Below are 20,145 nucleotides of genomic sequence, written 5' to 3' on the forward strand. Positions count from 1 at the left end.
TTTAATGTTAAATTTCCATACTGCCTTCCACTTGTCTAAAGTAATATTACGACCAATATTCTTGGCCCATTGTAATATACAATCTTTTTCGGTCTCATCTTGCATTCTCATCTGCAGTAAATGAGTATATTTTCACAACCAATTTCTCCTGGGGCCCCAGAAGAATTTTATCAAATGCATATTGTTCCACACTAAAACCTGTTGTTTTATCTTTTAACATATCAAGATTCCAATTGAGTTCTCAACCACCAACTCATAACAATATTCATACCCTCAAGTTCTTGCCTGGATTTCAACTGATAGTCTTGTTTCAACAAGTCTTCGTACCTACAGATCTTATTTTGCATTAGAGGATTTGGTTATGTAAAGGCTTCAATTGGTGAAACCCATCTTGGTATCTTCTGATAAATCTTTGGCTTCAACCATGCCCATGTCGAGTAAAGAGATTTCCTTATCCAATGATTTTTAAAATAAAAGTGATCTTCCAGTCTTTGATACCACAGATACGCATGCCAGCCTAGAGTAAGATCATACCCTTCTACATATAACTGTCTTTTATCTTTCAGTAACACCCAATCTCTTACACAAGTGAGTACACAGGCTTTATAATATAACTGCCAATCTGGGAGATCCATATCTGCTCTGGCTTTAGAGTCCTGTAATGCTTTTAGTTTAATTCTTGGTTTCTTCTTCCTCCAAATGAACCTCCAAACCATCTTATTCAATTCTTGAAAGAAAGTACTTGATAATAAAACCAGGATGGTTTGAAACAGAAACAGTCTTGGTAAGAAATTCATTTTTACTGTGGGTATTCTTCCCATTAAGGATATGTTCAAGTCTTCCCATTTCTCTAAGTCTTTTTAAGTAGTTTATCATAGTTATGTCTTTAAACTACTACATTTATTTGAAATATAGATTCCCAAATAATTCAGTTTTTTCTCATATGAAAATCCTGACTTTTCTTGAAATAGATGTATTTGATCTGCATTCATATTTTTGGCTACGAACTTTGTTTTTCCATAATTTATCTTCAATCCTGCCCAATGGCCAAACTGATTAATCTTATTCATCAAAAAATCAATAGAGTCCAATGGTTTGTCTAGGATAAACACCAGATCATCTGCAAACACTCTCAATTTATGTTGTTCCCCTTTAATCAGGGTGCCTTTGATATCTGAATCCTCTCTAATTTGATTGTTCAGTGTATTCAAACATAAAATAAAGAGCAGTGATGATAGCAGTCAACCTTGTCTAGTCCCCTTTCCAATAGTAATTGCTTCTGATAATTCTCTATTTACCATGATTTTTGCATTCTGAGAAGAGTATATGGCCTGTATAATTTTTAAACAGCTCTAACCGCAATCCACCATACTCAACTGTTGTAGCATTGCTGTAGCTCATGTTGTCAAAGACCTTCTCAGCATCTGGACAGATTAGTTCTAATTGTTTCCCTGGGTGACTTTCATAGTATTCCAATGCTGCATATTGCTATGACACTGTCCTTCAAATATCTTTTTGGAAGAAATCCTGCTAGATCTTGATGTATGAAAGACGATAAAACTTCCTTCAGACGCTGGGCCAGAATTTATTTATTTATTTATCTATCAGATTTATATCCCACCCTCCCAATAGCAATTTACAAACATATTAAAATTAAATAAATAAAAACATTTCCATACATATAAAAAATCCAAGATGGCAAGCTTCTGATTGCCATTATATTAGTTCAGTGAGATTGTCGAGGCTGAAGGTAATAGCCGCCTCCCTCTAACCATCAAAGGCGAGTTTCAATAGTTCGGTCTTACAGGCCCTGCAGAATTGTGGCAGATCCCACAGGGCCCTGATGTTTTTGGGGAGGGCATTCCACAAAGTTGGGGCTATTACCAAGAATGCTCTTGCTCTAGTGCTGGTCAATCAAGCTTCTTTCGGTCCAGCGATCTTAAGGAAATTTTCAGACCCTGAACGCAGTGCTCTCTGGGGTACGTATGGGGAAAGGTGGTCCCAAAGGTAGACAGGTCCCAGGCCATATAGGGCTTTAAAGGTTATAACCAGCACCTGGAAGTGAATCCGGAACGCCACAGGCAACCAGTGTAACGCTTTCAGCACAGGCTGAATGTGCTCCCGTACAGCTAGCTCCATTAAGAACCTGGATGCGTTTTGCACCAGTTGCAGCCTCCGAAGTTGAGTCAAAGGCAGCCCCATGTAGAGGGCGTTACAGTAGTCTATTCTCAAGGTGACCGTTGCATGGATCACTGGTGCCAAGTCGTAGCGCTCCAGGTATGGAACCAACTGCCTAAGATGATAGAATGAGAATTTGGCAGTGGCTGCTACCTGGGCCTCCATTGTCAGAGAAGGCTCCAGGAGCACCCCCAAGCTCTTGACCCTCGACGCTGGCACTAATAGCGTCCCATTAAAGGCCGGCAAGGGGATTTCCCTACCCAGGCCACTGTGACTCAGGCACAGGACCTCTGTCTTCACTGGATTCAATTTCAATCGACTCTGCCTGAGCCATTTCACTACAGCTTGCAATGCCAGGTCCAGACCTTCCAGGGCGCAGCTGGACTGGCCTTCCAACAATAGATACAGCTGGGTGTCATCTGCATACTGGTGACAACCCAGCCCGAATCTTCGGGCAATCTGAGCAAGGGGGTGCGTGTAGATGTTAAACAACATCGGGGAGAGGACCCCACATATAAGAGGATGCCTCTGGGATGACTGCTCCCCTATAGCCACCCTTTGTCCTTGGTCTTGGAGAAAAGAGATAAGCCATTGAAGGGCAGACGCCTGAATCCCCACGTCGGCGAGGCAGCAAGACAGTGTCAAACGCAGCCAACAGATCTAACAACAACAGCACTCCCGAGCCGCCCTGATCCAGATGTCTCAAGAGATCATCCATGAGAGTGACCAGCATCGTCTCTGTCCCATGGCCTGGACAGAAGCCAGACTGAAATGGGTCTAAGATGGAAGCTTCATCCAAGAATCCCTGAAACTGTACTGCCACTGCCCTCTCAATGACTTTACCCAAAAAGGGCAAGTTCGACAACGGCCAGTAGTTAGCCAATACGGCCAGGTCCAAAGATAGCTTTTTGAGGAGAGGGCATACCACTGCCTCCTTAAGGGGCCTTCAATCAGGGACCTGTTGATAATCACCTACAACGGGGCTCGCAATTCTGTCTAGCAAGCATGTATCAACCAGGAGAGACACGAGTCCAGATTGCAGGTAGTGGGATGTACAGTACAAAGGACTTTGTCCACTTCCTCCAAGCTGAGTGGAGTGAAATGGTCCAGGATCAAACCAGAAGACGCGCTTGGGGCCTCAAGTTCACTCACTGGTATCAAGGTTGGCGGAGAGATCACAGTGGAGCAGCAGGACCTTATCTGTGAAAAAATCAGCAAAAGCCTCACAGCCAATTTCCAATTCCTTATAATTTGTTCTGCTCTGCGGCAAGTTTGTAAGCATCCGAATTGTTCTAAATATTGGGCCAGGCGAGAATTCACAGATGCAATCTGGGTTGCAAAGTAAGCCCTCTTTGCAGCCTTAACTGCCATCTCATAGGACTTCATAAACAGTCTATAAGATGTTCTTGTTGCTTCGTCACGGGTGCGCTGCCATCGCCTCTCTAGCCGTCTTAGTTGCTGTTTCATCAGCTGCAATTCCGTGAATGGCAGTGAAAAAGGCACTGGGGAGTGATCTCGTTGATGGCTGTGGAGAGTTGTTGATGCCACATCTCTGCTAGTTCATCCAGCGAGTCGCCAGGGGGCCAAGGATCCTGCAGAGCCATTTGATGCTGCATAGGGTCCATCTGGCTTTGCGGGCGAGCCAAAATATGCTCACCGTCTAAACAGGGTTGTGGCGGCACAACCATATGGGCCTTCAGGGCATAGTGGTCCAACCATGGCACTGCCTCAGCAGTAATCTGGTCCATCGCAAAGACTCCCACCGCAAAGATCAAATCCAGCGTGTGCCCGGCCTGTTGGGTGGTAGTTGTTACATATTGGGAGAGTCCCAGTGTCGCCATGGATGACACCAGGTCCGTCGCCTGTAAGAATTGAAGCAAATATCTTATAATCCACATTCAACAGTGAGATTGGCCTGTAGTTTTTATATCCTTCAAATCTGCCCCATCCTTGGAATCAGCGATATAGTAGCCTCTTGCTACGAGGTAGGTATCTCAAGGGGTGGTTCTCTCCATGATGCTGCTTAACATTTATATGCGTCCCTTTGCCCAAATTGTCTGGAGATATGGGCTGGGATGCCATCAGTATATGGATGACACTCAGCTCTATTGATGGGTGGCCAGTCTGTCTACACCCTGAAAAATCTGGACCTTGCGTTGGAAGCCATGATGAAGTGGCTCAGGCAGAGTTGAGTGAAACTGAATCTAGTGAAGATGGAGGTCCTGCACCTGGGTTGTGGTGGTCTGGGAAGAGAAGTCCCCCTACCGGCCTTCGATGGGGCAGCGTCTAAAGTTAAGAGTCTGGGGGTACTCCTAGAGCCTTCATTGACAACGGAGGCCCAGGTGTCAGCCACTGCCAGATCTACTTTTTTTCACCTTAGGCAGATAAGGCAGTTGGTCCCTTTCCTAGAGTGCAGCAACCTGGCAAGTGATCCATGCTATAGTCACCTCGAGAATAGACTACTGTAATGCCCTCTCCAGGGGACTGCTCTTATCTCAAATCTGGAAGCTGCTGCTAGTGCAGAAAGAAGCAGCCAGGTTGTTGTTGGAGCTGCCTGTATGTGTGCATATTCAACTTGTGCTGAAAACACTGCATTGGCTGCCTGTGGCATTTTGGATTCATTTCAAGGTGCCGGTTTTAACCTTTAAAGCCCCATTTGGCTTGGGACCTGCTTACCTTCGATACCACCTCTCCCCACATGTGCCCCAGAGAGCTCTGTGTTCAGGATCCAAGCTTTTAATCCCTGGGCTGAAGGAAGCCCAACTAACTACCACCAGGACCAGGGCTTTCTCTGTAGTAGCTCCTACGTGGTGAAATGTGCTTCCCGAGAACCCATCACAGTTCTGTAGGGCTTCCAAGACTGAACTTTTTTGCATATACACTTTTCTTTTGCATATATACTTTTTCTAATGTATACAATTACATCACATACTCCGGTTGAATTCTCTTTATATTATCACACTGTTTTCTAAAATAAAAAAAAATTAAAAAGGGATTGATGTGTTGAAGAAGATCCTCAAGACACCCACCAGCACCTTGTTGGTGACTAGATAGATACAACCCAATAGGGAACACTCTGGAGTGCACAATGAGTTTTGTTGCGAAAAGACAAATGAGAAATAAATTAAAGTGAATTAAAGGTGACTAGAAGACTAAGTAATATAAGAAATATTTACCAAATTGTAGCCAGCTGGGTTTGTGGTAAGCTTGATTGCATAAGAATAGTTCTTGCTTGTGGACCTAATGAATTAGAAGTATCAAAACATGTAATATACAACACAGATTTAGTCTTTAGTACACAACTTTCAAAACAACCACATGGAATAAGGCTCATATGATTTATTTACAGTAAACAGTAGTGCTAGCATATCAGTTCTTTAGAGGCACTCAAGTTTCGTGAGAAATCAAGAAAGTTACTATATTCTCTCCCTATATTCATTTTTGAACACGGCTAACTACTGGTATGGAGATGCTGTATAAATGAATGAGTGCAGATTTATACAGCATTTAGTTCTCAGAACTATATATGGTCTTATTTTAGATATAAAAATGTGGAGTGTACCTATGTATGCACTTACATGAGATAGCAGTCTTCATAAACATGGGATAGCATTCTTTATATATGTTTTCATCACATACACTGGGTACCAACACACAATTTGCCATATAATTATAGTCTGCCTTTCTCACTATGACTTAAGGTAAATTATATAATATAAACCAGTACAATCAACAGGATGAGGAGAGATCTAATCAACAATGTAATAGGATTGGATTACAGAAATCTGAAATAAGTCATAAGTATTAAACATGACTTATTAAACAATGCAAAAAATGATACCCAATTCCAAAAATGCAAAACAAGTAGAAATATAATACAGCAAGAACAAGATAACAACATATAGCAACACATATTAGTAGTAAAGTCTACAGTTCTGTTCCCTCAATTGAAATGTCTTTCTGAATCATTCTGGTGTAATGCAGCCGTATGTCCTATATAAAAATGTCCCCTGTGGGAACCATAGAATTTTCCTCCCATATTGAATCCGAGAAAACCATAGAGTTTTCCCAGAAGCTCCCTCAACTATGTTAGCTGGTCTCCAATAATAACCCTTTGAGTCATGCCTATAAGAAATAATTTAAACCAATACAAGGACATTTCCCAATATCTGTTTCTCTCTCCAAACATTTCCACATGTTAGCATGGCCTACTGTATCAAAGGCATCAAATAAATCAGTTTAAGGCAACAAAGAGGCATGGCCTTTGTCTACATTCAACAATATTATCAACTAAAGCCCCCAGCACTATCTCTTTCCCATAGCCTGGCCTGAAGCCAGACTGAAAAGCTTATAAGTTATCCAAGAGAACCTGGAATTGGTCCACCACTGCTGTCTCAATCATCTTGCTCAGGAACGGCAAATTAAGAGACTGGGTGATAACTGGCCACATCACACTTCTAGGTTTTTTGTTTGTTTTTTAAGCAGAGGATAGATTGCCCCGTCTATGAGGAACGGTGCCCTCAGTGATTGATTTATGATAGACATAAATGACTTATGTGGTTAGCACATGACTTTAGTAACTGGGTCAAGCTGACCCCAAAACATGAATCAGCCTTCTATCACAGATAGTGACCACCCTAAACCAACAGCTTATTTGGATAGTTATGGAATCAAAGTATATTATCAAATGTGATCTGCTGACAGAACCAAGGCGGTTAAGGGGTATAAAAGTTTTCTCTTTTTTTTTAAAGGTAATGTAAGGACAAGGTAAACGAGATCTGTTCCATTTGCACCAGTTCTATACCTCACCTTCAGACAATCAATGGGAATTTGGAACTTGCCTAGCCTTTGCTGGCAAGAGGCTTTTAGCACACAAATGTATCCTGAGTACGTTTCTTTTAAAAAAAAAATATTCACTCTGCATTGAAATAAAAACAGTCCATTGAGTAATAGGCAGCTCTAGCAATAATAACAGAGATGAATGAAAAGGGAAGGCAATTGCCATGTTTGCTTTCCCATAGATCAGACAGTTTTATGACTTTTCTATAATGGTATGATGCCCTCAAACCAGCTAGCTTGGAGCATAAGTAGTCCATGGTCTTGGGATGGAGTGAGGAGGCTGCTCTGTGTTGCTGCAGTTTCTTTATACCGAGCCAATCTGTATACTACAAGTACCTAAGTGCAGCAGGCTCTAGGGCTAGAGGTGGCCAACTGTGGCTCTTCCACACATATTGTGTGGTTCTTGAAGCCCCCACTGCCCCATTAGTCAGCTTGGAGAAGGCATTTGTACCTTTAAATCACTTATCTAAGCCAGCCAGTGGCTTGGAGAATGCATTTAAAGTTGCATTCTTTCTACCTCTACCTCCCTCCTCCCACCCCTGTTTTCTTCCTTTCTTCCCTTCCTTCCTCCCTTCCTTCCTTCCTTCTGGCTGTCAGACATCTGCTATTCATGTCTTGCAGCTCTCAAACATCTAACGTTTATTCTATGTGGCTCTTATGTTAAAGAAGTTTGGCCACCCCTGCTCTTGTTTACCTTGTCCTTGCATTACCTTTAAAAAGAAGAGAAAATTTTTATACCCTTAACCACTTTGGTTCTGCCAGCAAATCGCATTTGATATTTTCAATCTAGCAGTCAAATGAAAGAATGCAAACAGAAGTTAGTTCATTCTTTCTGATAGTCAACTTTATTCACAGCAGAAGCCAGCAAAAACAATACAGATAAAACAAATGTTGGTTACAGTAACCCATATAAATTATGCTGAGAGAACAGAAGTAAAATTGCTATAATCAATTATAAAAACATACATACAGTTTATAATGGGATTAAACATTTTAAAAGCTACCAACTAAGAAAGATAGAATATGTATCTATTACCCTTCTGAGCTATGAGTGACTTTCTAGTTCTGGTGGCAAGCCAGCCAAATTTAGCTAATTTGAGTATAACCATAGGGTTCCTATCATTCAGAAGATCCTTCAGTCATTGCATTTTTTGATTAAGAGTGATAGGCAAGATTGCAGGAAAAGAGTGATAGGCAAAGATTGCAGTGAATGTTGTACACCTTGCAATTATACAGGATATGCACTAAAGATTCTATCCCTTCATTACAGCAAGGGCATATATGATCTCCAAAAGGTATTTTGTTATATCTTCCCTCCAAGACTGCAAAAGAGAGGGCCTTCCACCTCAAAATTCTCCTGTACTCATTATTTTCCAGCTGGTATAAGTATGGCATGGGTGCTATCCTGTTAACCGGTTCTACAGGAGCATACCATTTCGAGGCACTATTAAGATAATTCTGTCTGGTAATATCTGATATTCTCTGTTTCACCAGCTCTCTGGCTTTATTGTATGTAAGAGAGCTAAGATATTGTTTTGTAAGGCCAAAATAGGGAAGTTTTTCCTCTACGACCCTAAGCTATGGTGCAACCGAGATGATGATGATTATATTTGTTTATTTATATTCCGCCCATTCCCTCATTGGGGCTCAGACCGGAGTACATCAGTTTAAGATAAAATCACAATAAAATCACAGTAAAACCCATCTCAACATTCAGTAAGGTGCAACAAGATGATACAACAGGATAACATGGCAGCAGATGATTTAGTACAAGATGGTATCACAACATAGTAGTAGTTCAGTAAGGCAGTAGGGGGAGGCCGATCGATCTAGTAGATAGATGCCCGCTGCCTCATCTGAAAACCTGGCGGAGCAGCTCCATTTTACAGGCCCTACGAAAGGCCAACAAGCCAGGTAGGGCCTGGATCTCCCTAGGGAGCTGATTCCACCAGGTTGGGGCCTGGACTGAAAAGGTCCTGGCCCTGGTAGAAGCAAGACGGGCATCTCTGGGGCCGGGGACTATCAGAAGATCCTGGGAGACCGAGCATATATGAGATATCTTGGAAGATTAAGCTTGTCAGTCTTGTCGGGAAAACGATTAATTTCAGCCAATACTGTATGGTCATGATCTAAAGTCTCGCCTCCACTGAGATCATACCTGTTTCTATCCGAATCAAGGAGTTTGGAATGCCCTGAGGTATCTGAAGAATTGAATGCAAAAATTTAAATTGAACAATTTCCAACCTTTTGTGTTTTGCTGTGCTATTAATTGGGGCACCATATGTAAGTTGATTAAATACTTTGGCTTTAAACAACCTGAGGGCTGCTATTACGCATCTGCCACACTCGTGTCAAAAAAAATTTTGGATTGCTCCCATGCTCCTGTTAGCCTTTTTAAAAAGTTGCATTCATATTACATGATCTTGCACCATTTGCCTGGAAGTATACCCCAGATATCTAAAACTTGAAACTTGATCTATAGGATTATCATCTAATGACCAAAGATATACTCTGGGGGACCTTTCTGAAACATGATCTTGCTGAGGCAGCTATTCTGGTCAAAGAGACATCATACTTTGGCATTTGAAAGCACTTTTCAGTGTGTATTATAATCACCTTCAGTGATTCCCAAAACAAACTTGCAAATGGATGCCAGTTTCACTACTGCTGTATTACCAGGGTAAGTGTATGTGCTAAGAAATCAGGGGCTTACTTAAGTTTGCCTAATAAGTAGATGATAAAGCTAAAGACTTCAAAGTGCACATTTTATCCTGTTAACCATGATATTAAAACATCATCAATCATATTTATTTCAGAGTCCTCAATTCTAAAATTAATTATTTTAAACAAAAGCATTTTCTAATACCTGTTAAGTGTCCACTCATTGTTTTATCATGGCTATTGAACAGCTGCCTATATTTCAATCTTGATGACTGTGGAACAGCCCATTCTGCTGCAGGAGATGTACTAGAATTATTTTAGAAGAAACAAGGAATTACATTCTTACAATCAAAACACAACTGAGTAAAAACAGTTATGGTTTTAAAAAATTCTAACAGCTTCTCAATTGCTTTTATTTACCACTGAAAATTATTAAATGAGCTTGCCAAAGTCAACATGTTTTTCCAAAGAAAAGTTCTCATCCACCTAAAAGGCTTTTCTTATGTTCTTTTGGTGCTGACCTCTCCATAAACATGCACATGTACTATACAAACACTCCATACAGCCTTCAAGCTTGTCCCTTCTTTCCCTGTGCCCCATTTTTCTTTATCTTAATTTGTTCTGAACTGAGTTTGTTGTGCATTGCTTTTGGCTTTTTTAATAACAGAAAATCAAAAGTTAAATCAGTTGCCACTGAAAAAATAAATATTATCGAAGATAATACAGGCAGCTATAATACGCTAGCAACACATAAAGTATGATCAAACAATAAGACAACACCTAGACAATATGTAAAAATGTCAACAGGCAGGCCTTACGTGGCATTCCAGAGTGTGGCACAACTTATTTTATTTGTTTTTATTTTATCAGATTTATATCCCGCCCTCCCCAAAACGGGCTCAGAGTGGCTAACAGTTAAAAACCACATAGAATACTAAAAAAACAATATACAATAAAATCAATTTTACATATATTAACCATAAAATCCAAGATGCACGTTGGTGTTTCTCAATATCTATATTTGTCCAGTGGGACTGTCAGTGCTGTAGGACATTTGCTACCTCCCCTTAATTATTGAAGGCAAGCTTAAATAGTTCGGTCTTACAGGCCCTGCAGAATTGTAGCAAGTCCCGCAGGGCCCTGATGGTTTCAGGGAGAGCATTCCACAGAGTGGGTGCTATTGTTGAGAATGCTCTGGCTCTAGCGGTGGACAATCTAACTTCTTTCAGTCCGGGAATCTGAAGGAGATTTTGGGACCCTGAACATAATGCTCTCTGGGGCACATATGGGGAAAGGCGGTCATGAAGGTAGACAGGTCCCAGGCCATATAGGGTTTTAAAGGTTATAACCAGCACCTTGAAATGAATCTGGAATGTCACAAACAACCAGTGTAACGTTTCCAGCACAGGTTGGATGTGCTCCCGTACAGGTAGCTCCAACAACAACCTGACTGTTGCGTTTTGAACCAGTTGCAGCCTCCGAAGTTGAGTCAAGGGCAGCCCCATACAGAGGGCATTATAGTAGCCTTCTTGAGGTTGCATGGATCACTGCTGCCAAGTCATTACGCTCCAGGTATGGAACCAACTGCCTTCTCAGCCTAAGATGAAAAAATGCAGATTTGGAAGTGGCTGCTATCTGGTCTTCCATTGTTAATGAAGGCTCCAGGAGCACCCCTAAGCTCTTAAGCCTCGATGCTGGCACTAGTGGCATCCCATCAAAGGCTGGCAAAGGGATCTCTCTACCTAGGCCACCGCGACTAAGGTACAGAACCTCTGTCTTCGCTGGATTCAATTTCAGTCGACTCTGCCTGAGCCATTTCACTATGGCTTGCAATGCCAGGTCCAGATTTTCCAAGGCACAGCTTAGAGAACTTAGCTTCTCTTAGATTCCAGAATGATGCCAGAGAATTCCGACATCATGCCAATCACAGTTAATGTCAAAGGCCCACAAAATGCACTCAACAGCTTACGGATGGCCAGCATGCTTTTTAAAAATTATGGTTGGATTCACCTCAACACCACGAAAAGAGCAAGACATTTTCCTGACATTGCTCTAAGCATCAGAGAGGTGTGCGCCTGCTTTTTTCCCTAAACCACACCAAAGCTCAATGCAACAGGAATAAGTCACTACTCCCCTTGGCCTTGGAGAAAACTGGAGTACCTATGGAACTGAGTATGGCACTCAGTGGCAAATACAATTTTTGGCCAGCTATCAAGGCTAGTCAAGATTTGTGAACCACTGGTTAGCACAAACCAATGTTTATAAATTCACTTCAAACTCTGATTCCTCAACTGATCACAAAACAGTGAATTCAGACATCACTCAAACCATAGTTAAGCTACCTTGACTACAGTAATGATAAATTGTATTTCCACATGGGGACATGTTTCTGTAGTTGCTTGTTGCTGCTGCAGGTGTCAATACAGCATAGCAGCAGTGGGACTTGAACATGGCAGGTTTCCTTGTAGTTTCCCTGCCCCAGTTCCCCAGTAATGGTCAATTTAGAACATTTTTTTAAAAAAATCTTCCCTCCCCATGGCAAACAATTGATGTAGGGAGAAGGGACATGGCACCCTACTAGAGTAGGGCCAGGAATATCTAAACCTTCTAACCCACATGGCAGCTCTTCAGGCTTTGCAGCAAAGCAGGTCTGGGAAAGATCAGAGAAAAACTAGGGAAAACTTGGGGGGGGGGGCGTGGATACACAATGATGCTGTGGGGAAGAGGGGAGAGACTTTTGAAAAGCACTGAATCTGAGTAAAATAACTTGCTGGAAAATGGCCAAAGTCTGGACTGAGCCTGCCATTGTTACCACCAATGTCCTACTTCAGTCCACCTTTATATGTTCTTAGTGAGGCTGAGGTACCCCACACAAAATGTTCGCTATTCATCTTCAAGGATAGGGCAATTCATATGAGCAAGGAGGTACCTAAGATATGCTGGACCTGGGCCTTTATAGGTTATAACAAACATAATGACTTTTACTTAGAATTCTGAAGGCAACCAAGTCAATATTGAATTAATCACTTTAATAGTTTATTCTTGACAATGGATAAGGTATTTCATTTTGCACTACTGAAGCTTCTGGGTTAACTGTCATTTAGTGAGAAATAATACAGCAGTAACAAATTAAAAGGTTTACTATAGTATGAATGAACACACCCAGCTCCTCACTCTTAGAAAATGGGTTCATTTGTGCACCAAAGGAAATGAAGAAAACACTCCCGGCAAATGGCAAACTTTGTCCTTAAATAAGCATGAGATACCATTCAATTTTTTTAGACCCTGACCAGCCCATTACATTCTCCAGAGTCCAAGCATTTCTTCAGATATACCATTGACACTGCCAAATTGGTTTAGAAAGAAAGAGATGGTGGTCAGGTCAATATAACCAGGGAGACTACACTAAGCAGATGTTTCACTTAACGAGCTCATGCAGAAACAGTTAACACCACAGTTCTTAACAGCAAATTCCATAATTTTGTTATGTGATTGAAAAATACTTTCCTTTTACTGTCTAAAAACTACACAAATAAATTTCATTAGACAGTACCAGTTTTAGTGTTATGAGAGGGTATAGTGTAAGTCATGGAGCTGGAGCTACACCCAAGCTACAAACCACTGCCTCAAGAAATCTGCAACAATCAGACTAGAATTGTCTATCATAGCTACTAATGTAATCTCTGCTATGTCTCAGCCTGAATCCAGAGCAAAAACCAGTCATATATAATTTCTTTAATCCAGAAATGGAAACTCAACACCCTGCCCCTTTGAGCAGGGGAAAAGGTTACTGATGCAACAGAGCCTTCTGGAGTCATGCTATCTCCTCAGGTGATCAATGGCCACAGGGGGGAGACGGAGTGGTGTAAGGGCCAGGTTTGGGAAGAGAGCCCAATGTCTAAGGCAGTTCTTGCAACCTGCCTACTGCCAATGCAAGACATTGCACACGTTTAAAACAGGGCTGGGAAGGTGTTTAAGGAGGAAGTATGACTTCCCACTCAAGGCAGCATGTGACAGAAATCACCAGAAGAAAAAAGATCTGAGCACTATAAACATTCTTCTCCTTCAAAGTTGAAGACCCAGGGAAAGCCAGAATGCAAGGTATGTGTTAACTAAGGCAAATTAGGGGCAGGCTCATCTGCATTGGGCACTCTACCCAACACCTTCCTAAAGGTATCACTTTGTATTTATCAAACTTTGTGCATACCACAATTTGCACAGTAAACTGATGTTCCTCCCTCTTCCCATTTTTTTTCTTTTTATTCTATCCTTTGAAAAATTCTAAGTACACCTTTAGGTGTTCCTATATAAAAATAGGAAATGTCTGTTTTAATCAGTTTATTGCAATACCGTTAGAAATAAATTGTGATATAATGTTTATTTTTCCTTTTTTTATTAGCTGCCGTTGAGATTCTTATTGAAAGTTTAGATATTCCCCAAACCCCAGAATCCATGTTGTAACTGATAGAAGCAAAATTCTTCATTAACAATAAACCATGTACAATATCAGAGGAAACCAGTAACTAGCTCACACTGCCACAGCAGATGATTTTTTAAAATAAATGCATGGGAGGAAGTAAAATGACAAGCATAAGAAGGAAAACATGGAAATCTAGAGTACATGAATGCAGAGAGGTTCTGCCGCTAAAAACAGAAATGGAGGAAAGACAACAATTTTAACAAAGCAATGGTTCAGAGCTTAGTCCAAACAGCAATGGCAAATTGCAGAACGTGGGCACCATCTAGAAACTGAACAGTGAAAACGATTTTTTTAAAACAGCTGAGAATTCACAATTAAAGACAGTGCACACATTACCAGTTTTGTATAATAAATCTTTAGGTACATCTTTCTGCAACATGAAAAGGGATGGGATGTGCAATATGATATGTCTTTCAGTATGTACATAATTATGGTTACATACAAACATCTCTGACTGTGACAGAAATGCATTCTTCTAATTTTACACTTCATTATTTTGAATTACACCATTATATTCCAAGCTCACATCCCTTAAACTGCATATTTGCAAGTAGCCACTTCCCTCAAAATGAATGGGGTATCTGTGCTCAAGTAGCTGTTGGACTGCCATCTATGACAAAGTGGCCAAACTACATAAAGAAAATCAGACACACTTACCCAGTAACATCAAAAGATTGCGCCTTTTGCAATTTTGCATTTAACTGAGAACCTGCACCAGATCTACTGAAGGAAGAACTCTTTGGCAATGTGGCTGAAACACAAAAATTACATTTTAACCACATTAAGGTTAAGTACAGTCAGTCAGCTGATGGTAGGTGATTAATCCCAATAACCACATCATGTACTGACCCACCCATTCAGCAAACAGTAGCTGCTCCCATTTTATTTTGAACTTTTGATTTAAGGACATTAAAATTCACTTAAACTGATTAATATTAGCAAACATGTCCATTTAATAAACTACAATGACAAGCTACGTAAATCTCTCAGTGCCTCAGAGATCTGACCTGGGAACTGTTTTGTTAACATCTTTATAAATTATTTGGATGAAAGAATAGAGGGAATGCTTATTACATTTGCAGATGATACTAAACTGGGAGAGTAGAAAATATAGTAGAAGACAGAGTGAGGATACAGGATGATCTTGACAGGCTGGAAGAAGAAGAAGACTGCATATTTATACCCTGTCCTTCTCTCTGAAACAGAGACTCAAGAGTTTTCAGCTAAACATTAGGAAGAACTTCCTGATAAAGCAGTTCCTCAGTGGAACAGGCTTCCTCGGGAGGTGGTAGATTCCCCCTCTGGAGATTTTCAGAGGCTAGATGGCCATCTGACAGAAATGCTGATTCTGCGAACTTGAGCAGCTCATGAGAGAGCAGGAAGGGTTGCATCATTGCTAAGGTTGGTTTTTTGGTGGGTTTTTTTTTTTTGCCGGCTTCTGGACATGGAGCAGGCTAACTGGAGTGTGGGGGAAGGTATTTGTGAATTTTCTGCATTGTGCAGGGGCCTGGAGTAGATGACCCTGGAGGTCCCTTCCAACTCTATGAGTCTATCAAGGACCTATGTGGCCAGCACTATTACCAATTCAGGAGGCAAAGTAATCCTGCTACTTAGGAAAGACCTACGTTTGTTCATGGTTATGTCTGCAATTTTTCTAATACATAAAAATGAATTTTAAAAGTATATTAAAATTGGTTCTCTTTCAGAGCTTTAATATTATAAGGTTTGCATTCATACTGTACATTCTAGAACTTCAGCTACACAAAGAATTGCAAAACAATCAGCAAACTAGTGTAAAAAATTCAAGCATACCAGGATGACCGAAAGCAGGCAGAGGTTGAATAACAGCAGGTGCTCCATTGGCAAGAGGGGGTACAGCTGCTGTAGGTACAGAAGATACTAAAGGTGGAGACATTCCCACTACAGGAATGGTTGCCATTGGCACAGCAGCAACAGCTGTAAGAGGTGGCATACTTGGAAGACCACCAATCCCTGTAAGGAAAGATAATCTACACTTTGATTTACGTTATTTACAAAGCAAAGAATTATAAGTTTAACATCAGGCTGCAGACTGAAAGGAAAATAAAAAGGTGAAACCCCCTATGACTAGCCTAACAATGACCAGGGGAAAGGACCACCGCTTCCAAAACAAATGGTTCCATCAAATTGTTAAATGCAATTCTGAGAAAGGATAATTAAGATCTGCTTTAGAGAAAATTATTCACTTTAAACCGAGCAAAGAATGTTATATAGCAGCATGTAAAGACCCTGATACAGTCTAAACAAATTAACATCAGGAGGGCATTTGCTCTTACCAAATCCTGGTGCACTAGAAATGGCAAGGGGAGGCTGTTTCATAATAGGAGGCAATGCAGAAGGGAGCTGATAACCTTGTAGTTTTAGTTTGATAAGCTTCATAGCTATAGAAAACTCCAGTTGATCCATCCTTCCATCATTGTTCATATCTGCAAGAGCCCTATAAAAAATGTTTGATTTAAAAAAAAAAATCACCTTGGAAACACCTCCAAAACAAAGACAGATTCCGAATTCGAAACTCTGAACATACGAATTATTAGTCCATCTACTCCAATACCGGCTGCTCTAACTGGCAGCAATTCTCTGAAGTCTAAGGTACAGGACATTCTCAGCCCTGCTACCTGAGATCCTTTTAAAGTGGAGATGCCAAGAAAGATAACTAGGATCCTCCACATACAAAGTCTGGGCTCTGTTACCAAGTATAACTGTCCTTAACTATTTAGTCTAAACTATCATATATGCAAAACTGTACACCAAGATCCAAGTCTTCTGAATGTTTGCATTTCCTACATTTATGTCTCCCAAAAAGTTACTTTTGCAAATTAATTCCTTTTGTATTTAAACTGTAACAACTTAGGACCAATTTTCCCTCTAAGCTGAAGAGCCTTGTGAACAAAAATTCTACTTTGTGAGCTACTGGCATTAAAGTTGTGAGCCACTGCATAAATTAGTGTGCTCTGAGGCCATCCTTCCTGAGCTAAGACAAAAACATTTGAGCTGGAGACTAAAAATCTGTGAGCTAGCTCACACTAATTCAGTTTAGAGTGAACACTGCTTAGGACTAACAAGAAAGCCCTGAGGAGCATGATGAAATATTTTGGCAGTACCACATTTTTGGAACAGCCTCCCCTAAGAAAAGTGCTGAGAACATCTTTATTGTCATTTATATTCCAAAAGAAGGCATTTTTGTTTCAATTAGCTTCTGGTAATATTATGGTATTAGTTCTTTACTACTACACTTCATTTTAGTCAATTCCAATTTATTTTTCAGCTGGTTTTTATCTACTGTTTCAATATGAAATTTGGCTGATTTATCTTCTGCTTTACGTATATTTTATGCAGCTTAAACTAGTTTAAGGAATCTGCTGTTTTCATCTGTATGTCACTTTAATGTATTTTTATTGTTATGTGTCATCTTGGACATCTTTTGGAAATTTTATTATACAGCAAAGACAATAAAACTGCCTCAAATGTTTTATATATATCTAATAAACTTATAATAGATTTACTAATTGTTTTAAGTTTTTATAAGTAAATAAGCTAGGAGAACTCACACTGATTCTAACATTCATGTTATTGAGTTCAATGCAAAACCCATGAAGGAGCAGTGACAGCAGATAAGAAACTACTACTCAACTATTTTTGCATCAGCTAGTTCACAACCATTTGAATTGTTTAAGGTAACATAGCATCTATCAATTTCAAAATTTAAACCTTCATTGTATAAGGACCAAACGATTAGCTGTGATTCATTTGCAAAGTTTTTTTGCTGATAAAATATCAAGAATATGCTCTGATCTAGATGCCGACTAGGGGTCTGCAACGCCCCCCTCCCTTGTATTTTTGGATCAGGTCTATTGGAGGAGAAGGAGACTGCAGATTTATACTCCGCCCTTCTCCGCCCTGAATCAGAGACTTAGAGTGGTTTACAATCTCCTATATCTTCTCCCCACCACAACAGACACCCTGTGTGGTGGGTTCTCAAAGCAGCTGCCCTTTCAAGGACAACTCCTGAGACAACTCCACTTACAGCCGCTGGAATGGCTAACCCAAGGCCATTCCAGCGGCTGTAAGTGGAGGAGTGGGGAATCAAACCCGGTTCTCCCAGATAAGAGTGAGCACACTTAACCACTACACCAAATTGGCTCCTTTGATTTTTTTTTTAATCCAGATTTCAATATGGTATTTGGATCTGGGATTTTTTTAGAACTCCCTTTTTTTTTTCAGATCCAATATATCTGAGAAGAAAAATACCAATTTAGAAAAGCCAGCCCGACCCTAGGGCTGGCTTGGTTTCTCCTGTGGCAAGGTTTAAATTGTGCTGCAGAAGAAGCCAGCCTAGGATCTGCATGTGGTGGGAGGCAAGAGATCAGCTGAGGTGGCAGGAACCAAGAGCTCTGCACCACCTTGGCTGGGACTGGCTCCTCTTGCAGCTCAATTTAAACATTTTAAAAAACTGATCTTGGGCTGGCTTATCTTGCAGTTCAGTTTGAACTGGCCTGTGAGAGGAGCTCACCAGCTACTTGATATAGCTGAATATCCCCACCTTTCCCCATACGTACCCCAGAGAGCACTATGTTCGGGGTCCCAAAATTTTATGATCACTGGACCAAAAGAAGCTCGATTATCCATCACCAGAGCCAGAGCATTCTCGATAATAGCCCCCGCTCTGTGGAATGCCCTCACCAAAAACATTAAGGCCCTGTGGGACTTGTCACAGTTCCGCAGGGCCTGTAAGACCAAATTTTTAAACTTGCTTTCAATAGCTAAGGTAAGGGGAGGAGGCAATTATTCCACAGCACCAGCAATCTCACTGAACTGTAAGAACTGAAGTTAAAAATATCGGAATGATCAGAATATCAATGCACATCTTGAACGTAATGATTGTAAAATGCATGGAAATCATTTTATTGTACATCTTCTTTTAAATTTTATGTTGTTTTAACTGTTGTGAGCTTCCCCGAGCCTGTTAAGGGAGGGAAGGATATAAATTTGATTTAAAAAAAAATAAAAATAAAATAAATAAATTATACCCAAATAAAAGTCAGAAAATAATGGCTTTATTCAGGCTCAGCTATACCGGTAGTCAATCAGATTCTCTGATCTATAAAGCTGTGTTAGTCTGTTGCTGCAAAACAGTAAAGAATCCACTAGCACCTTTAAAACTAACGAATTTTACTGTAGCATAACCTTTTGAGAAACACAGCTGTCTTCATCAGATGCATGGAAGGTACATAGAAACTGGCCAGAGATATATAGGGGGTAAAGAGAGGGGGGAGTATATGCAGTAATTGAGAGCCATGTAAATGTAAAACAGTTGCAAAATTCCTGAATAAGAAAAGGTAGAATGCCCAGTCCAGGCTGGGTGTAACCACTTCCTTCTATTGATGGAATACTTGAAAGGGAAAGGCAATTACATCTGGTAATGAGGAAGTCCCTATTCAATCCAAGTCTGACTGAGTCAAATTTACATATGAATTCCAGTTCAGAAGCTTCCCATTGGATTTTGTTTTTGAAATATTGTTGTTGAATTATGGTGACCTTTAAGTCCTTGATAAGAGCCCCATGGCACAGAGTATTAAAGCTGCAGTACTGCAGTCCTAAACTCTGCTCACGACCTGAGTTCGATCCCCAGTGGAAGCTGGGTTTTCAGGTAGCTGGCTCAAGGTTGACTCAGCCTTCCATCCCTCTGAGGTCAGTAAAATGAGTATCCAGCTTGCTGGGGGGAAAGTGTAGATGACAGGGGAAGGCAATGGCAAACCACCCCGTAAAAAGTCTGCTGTGAAAATGTGAAAGCAACGTCACCCCAGAGTCAGAAATGACTGGTGCTCGCTCGGGGCACCATTTCCTTTTTCTTAAGTCCTTGATGGAGTGTCCTGGTAGACTGAAGTGTTCTACTGGTTTTTGGATAGTCATTTTTATGTCAGATTTGTGTCCATTTATTCCTTTGT

The 20,145-nt window shown here is 40.7% G+C and overlaps 1 protein-coding gene across 4 annotated transcripts in view; it reads right to left on the bottom strand.

Annotated features, from left to right (window-relative positions):
* Positions 1 to 20,145, bottom strand: part of ITSN1 (intersectin 1) — a 197,760-nt gene that overhangs the window by 122,376 nt on the left and 55,239 nt on the right. For all 4 annotated transcript variants that reach the window (XM_060234313.1, XM_060234314.1, XM_060234315.1 and 1 more), the window contains 5 exons: positions 16,474 to 16,634; positions 15,971 to 16,150; positions 14,816 to 14,909; positions 9,884 to 9,984; positions 5,355 to 5,418 (listed from right to left, as the gene is read on the bottom strand). In XM_060234313.1, the coding sequence (XP_060090296.1) occupies positions 5,355 to 5,418; positions 9,884 to 9,984; positions 14,816 to 14,909; positions 15,971 to 16,150; positions 16,474 to 16,634 (600 nt within the window). The remainder of the gene's footprint in view (positions 1 to 5,354; positions 5,419 to 9,883; positions 9,985 to 14,815; positions 14,910 to 15,970; positions 16,151 to 16,473; positions 16,635 to 20,145) is intronic.

Source organism: Heteronotia binoei, chromosome 3, assembly GCF_032191835.1.
Source record: "Heteronotia binoei isolate CCM8104 ecotype False Entrance Well chromosome 3, APGP_CSIRO_Hbin_v1, whole genome shotgun sequence".
Taxonomy (NCBI): Eukaryota; Metazoa; Chordata; class Lepidosauria; order Squamata; family Gekkonidae; genus Heteronotia; species Heteronotia binoei.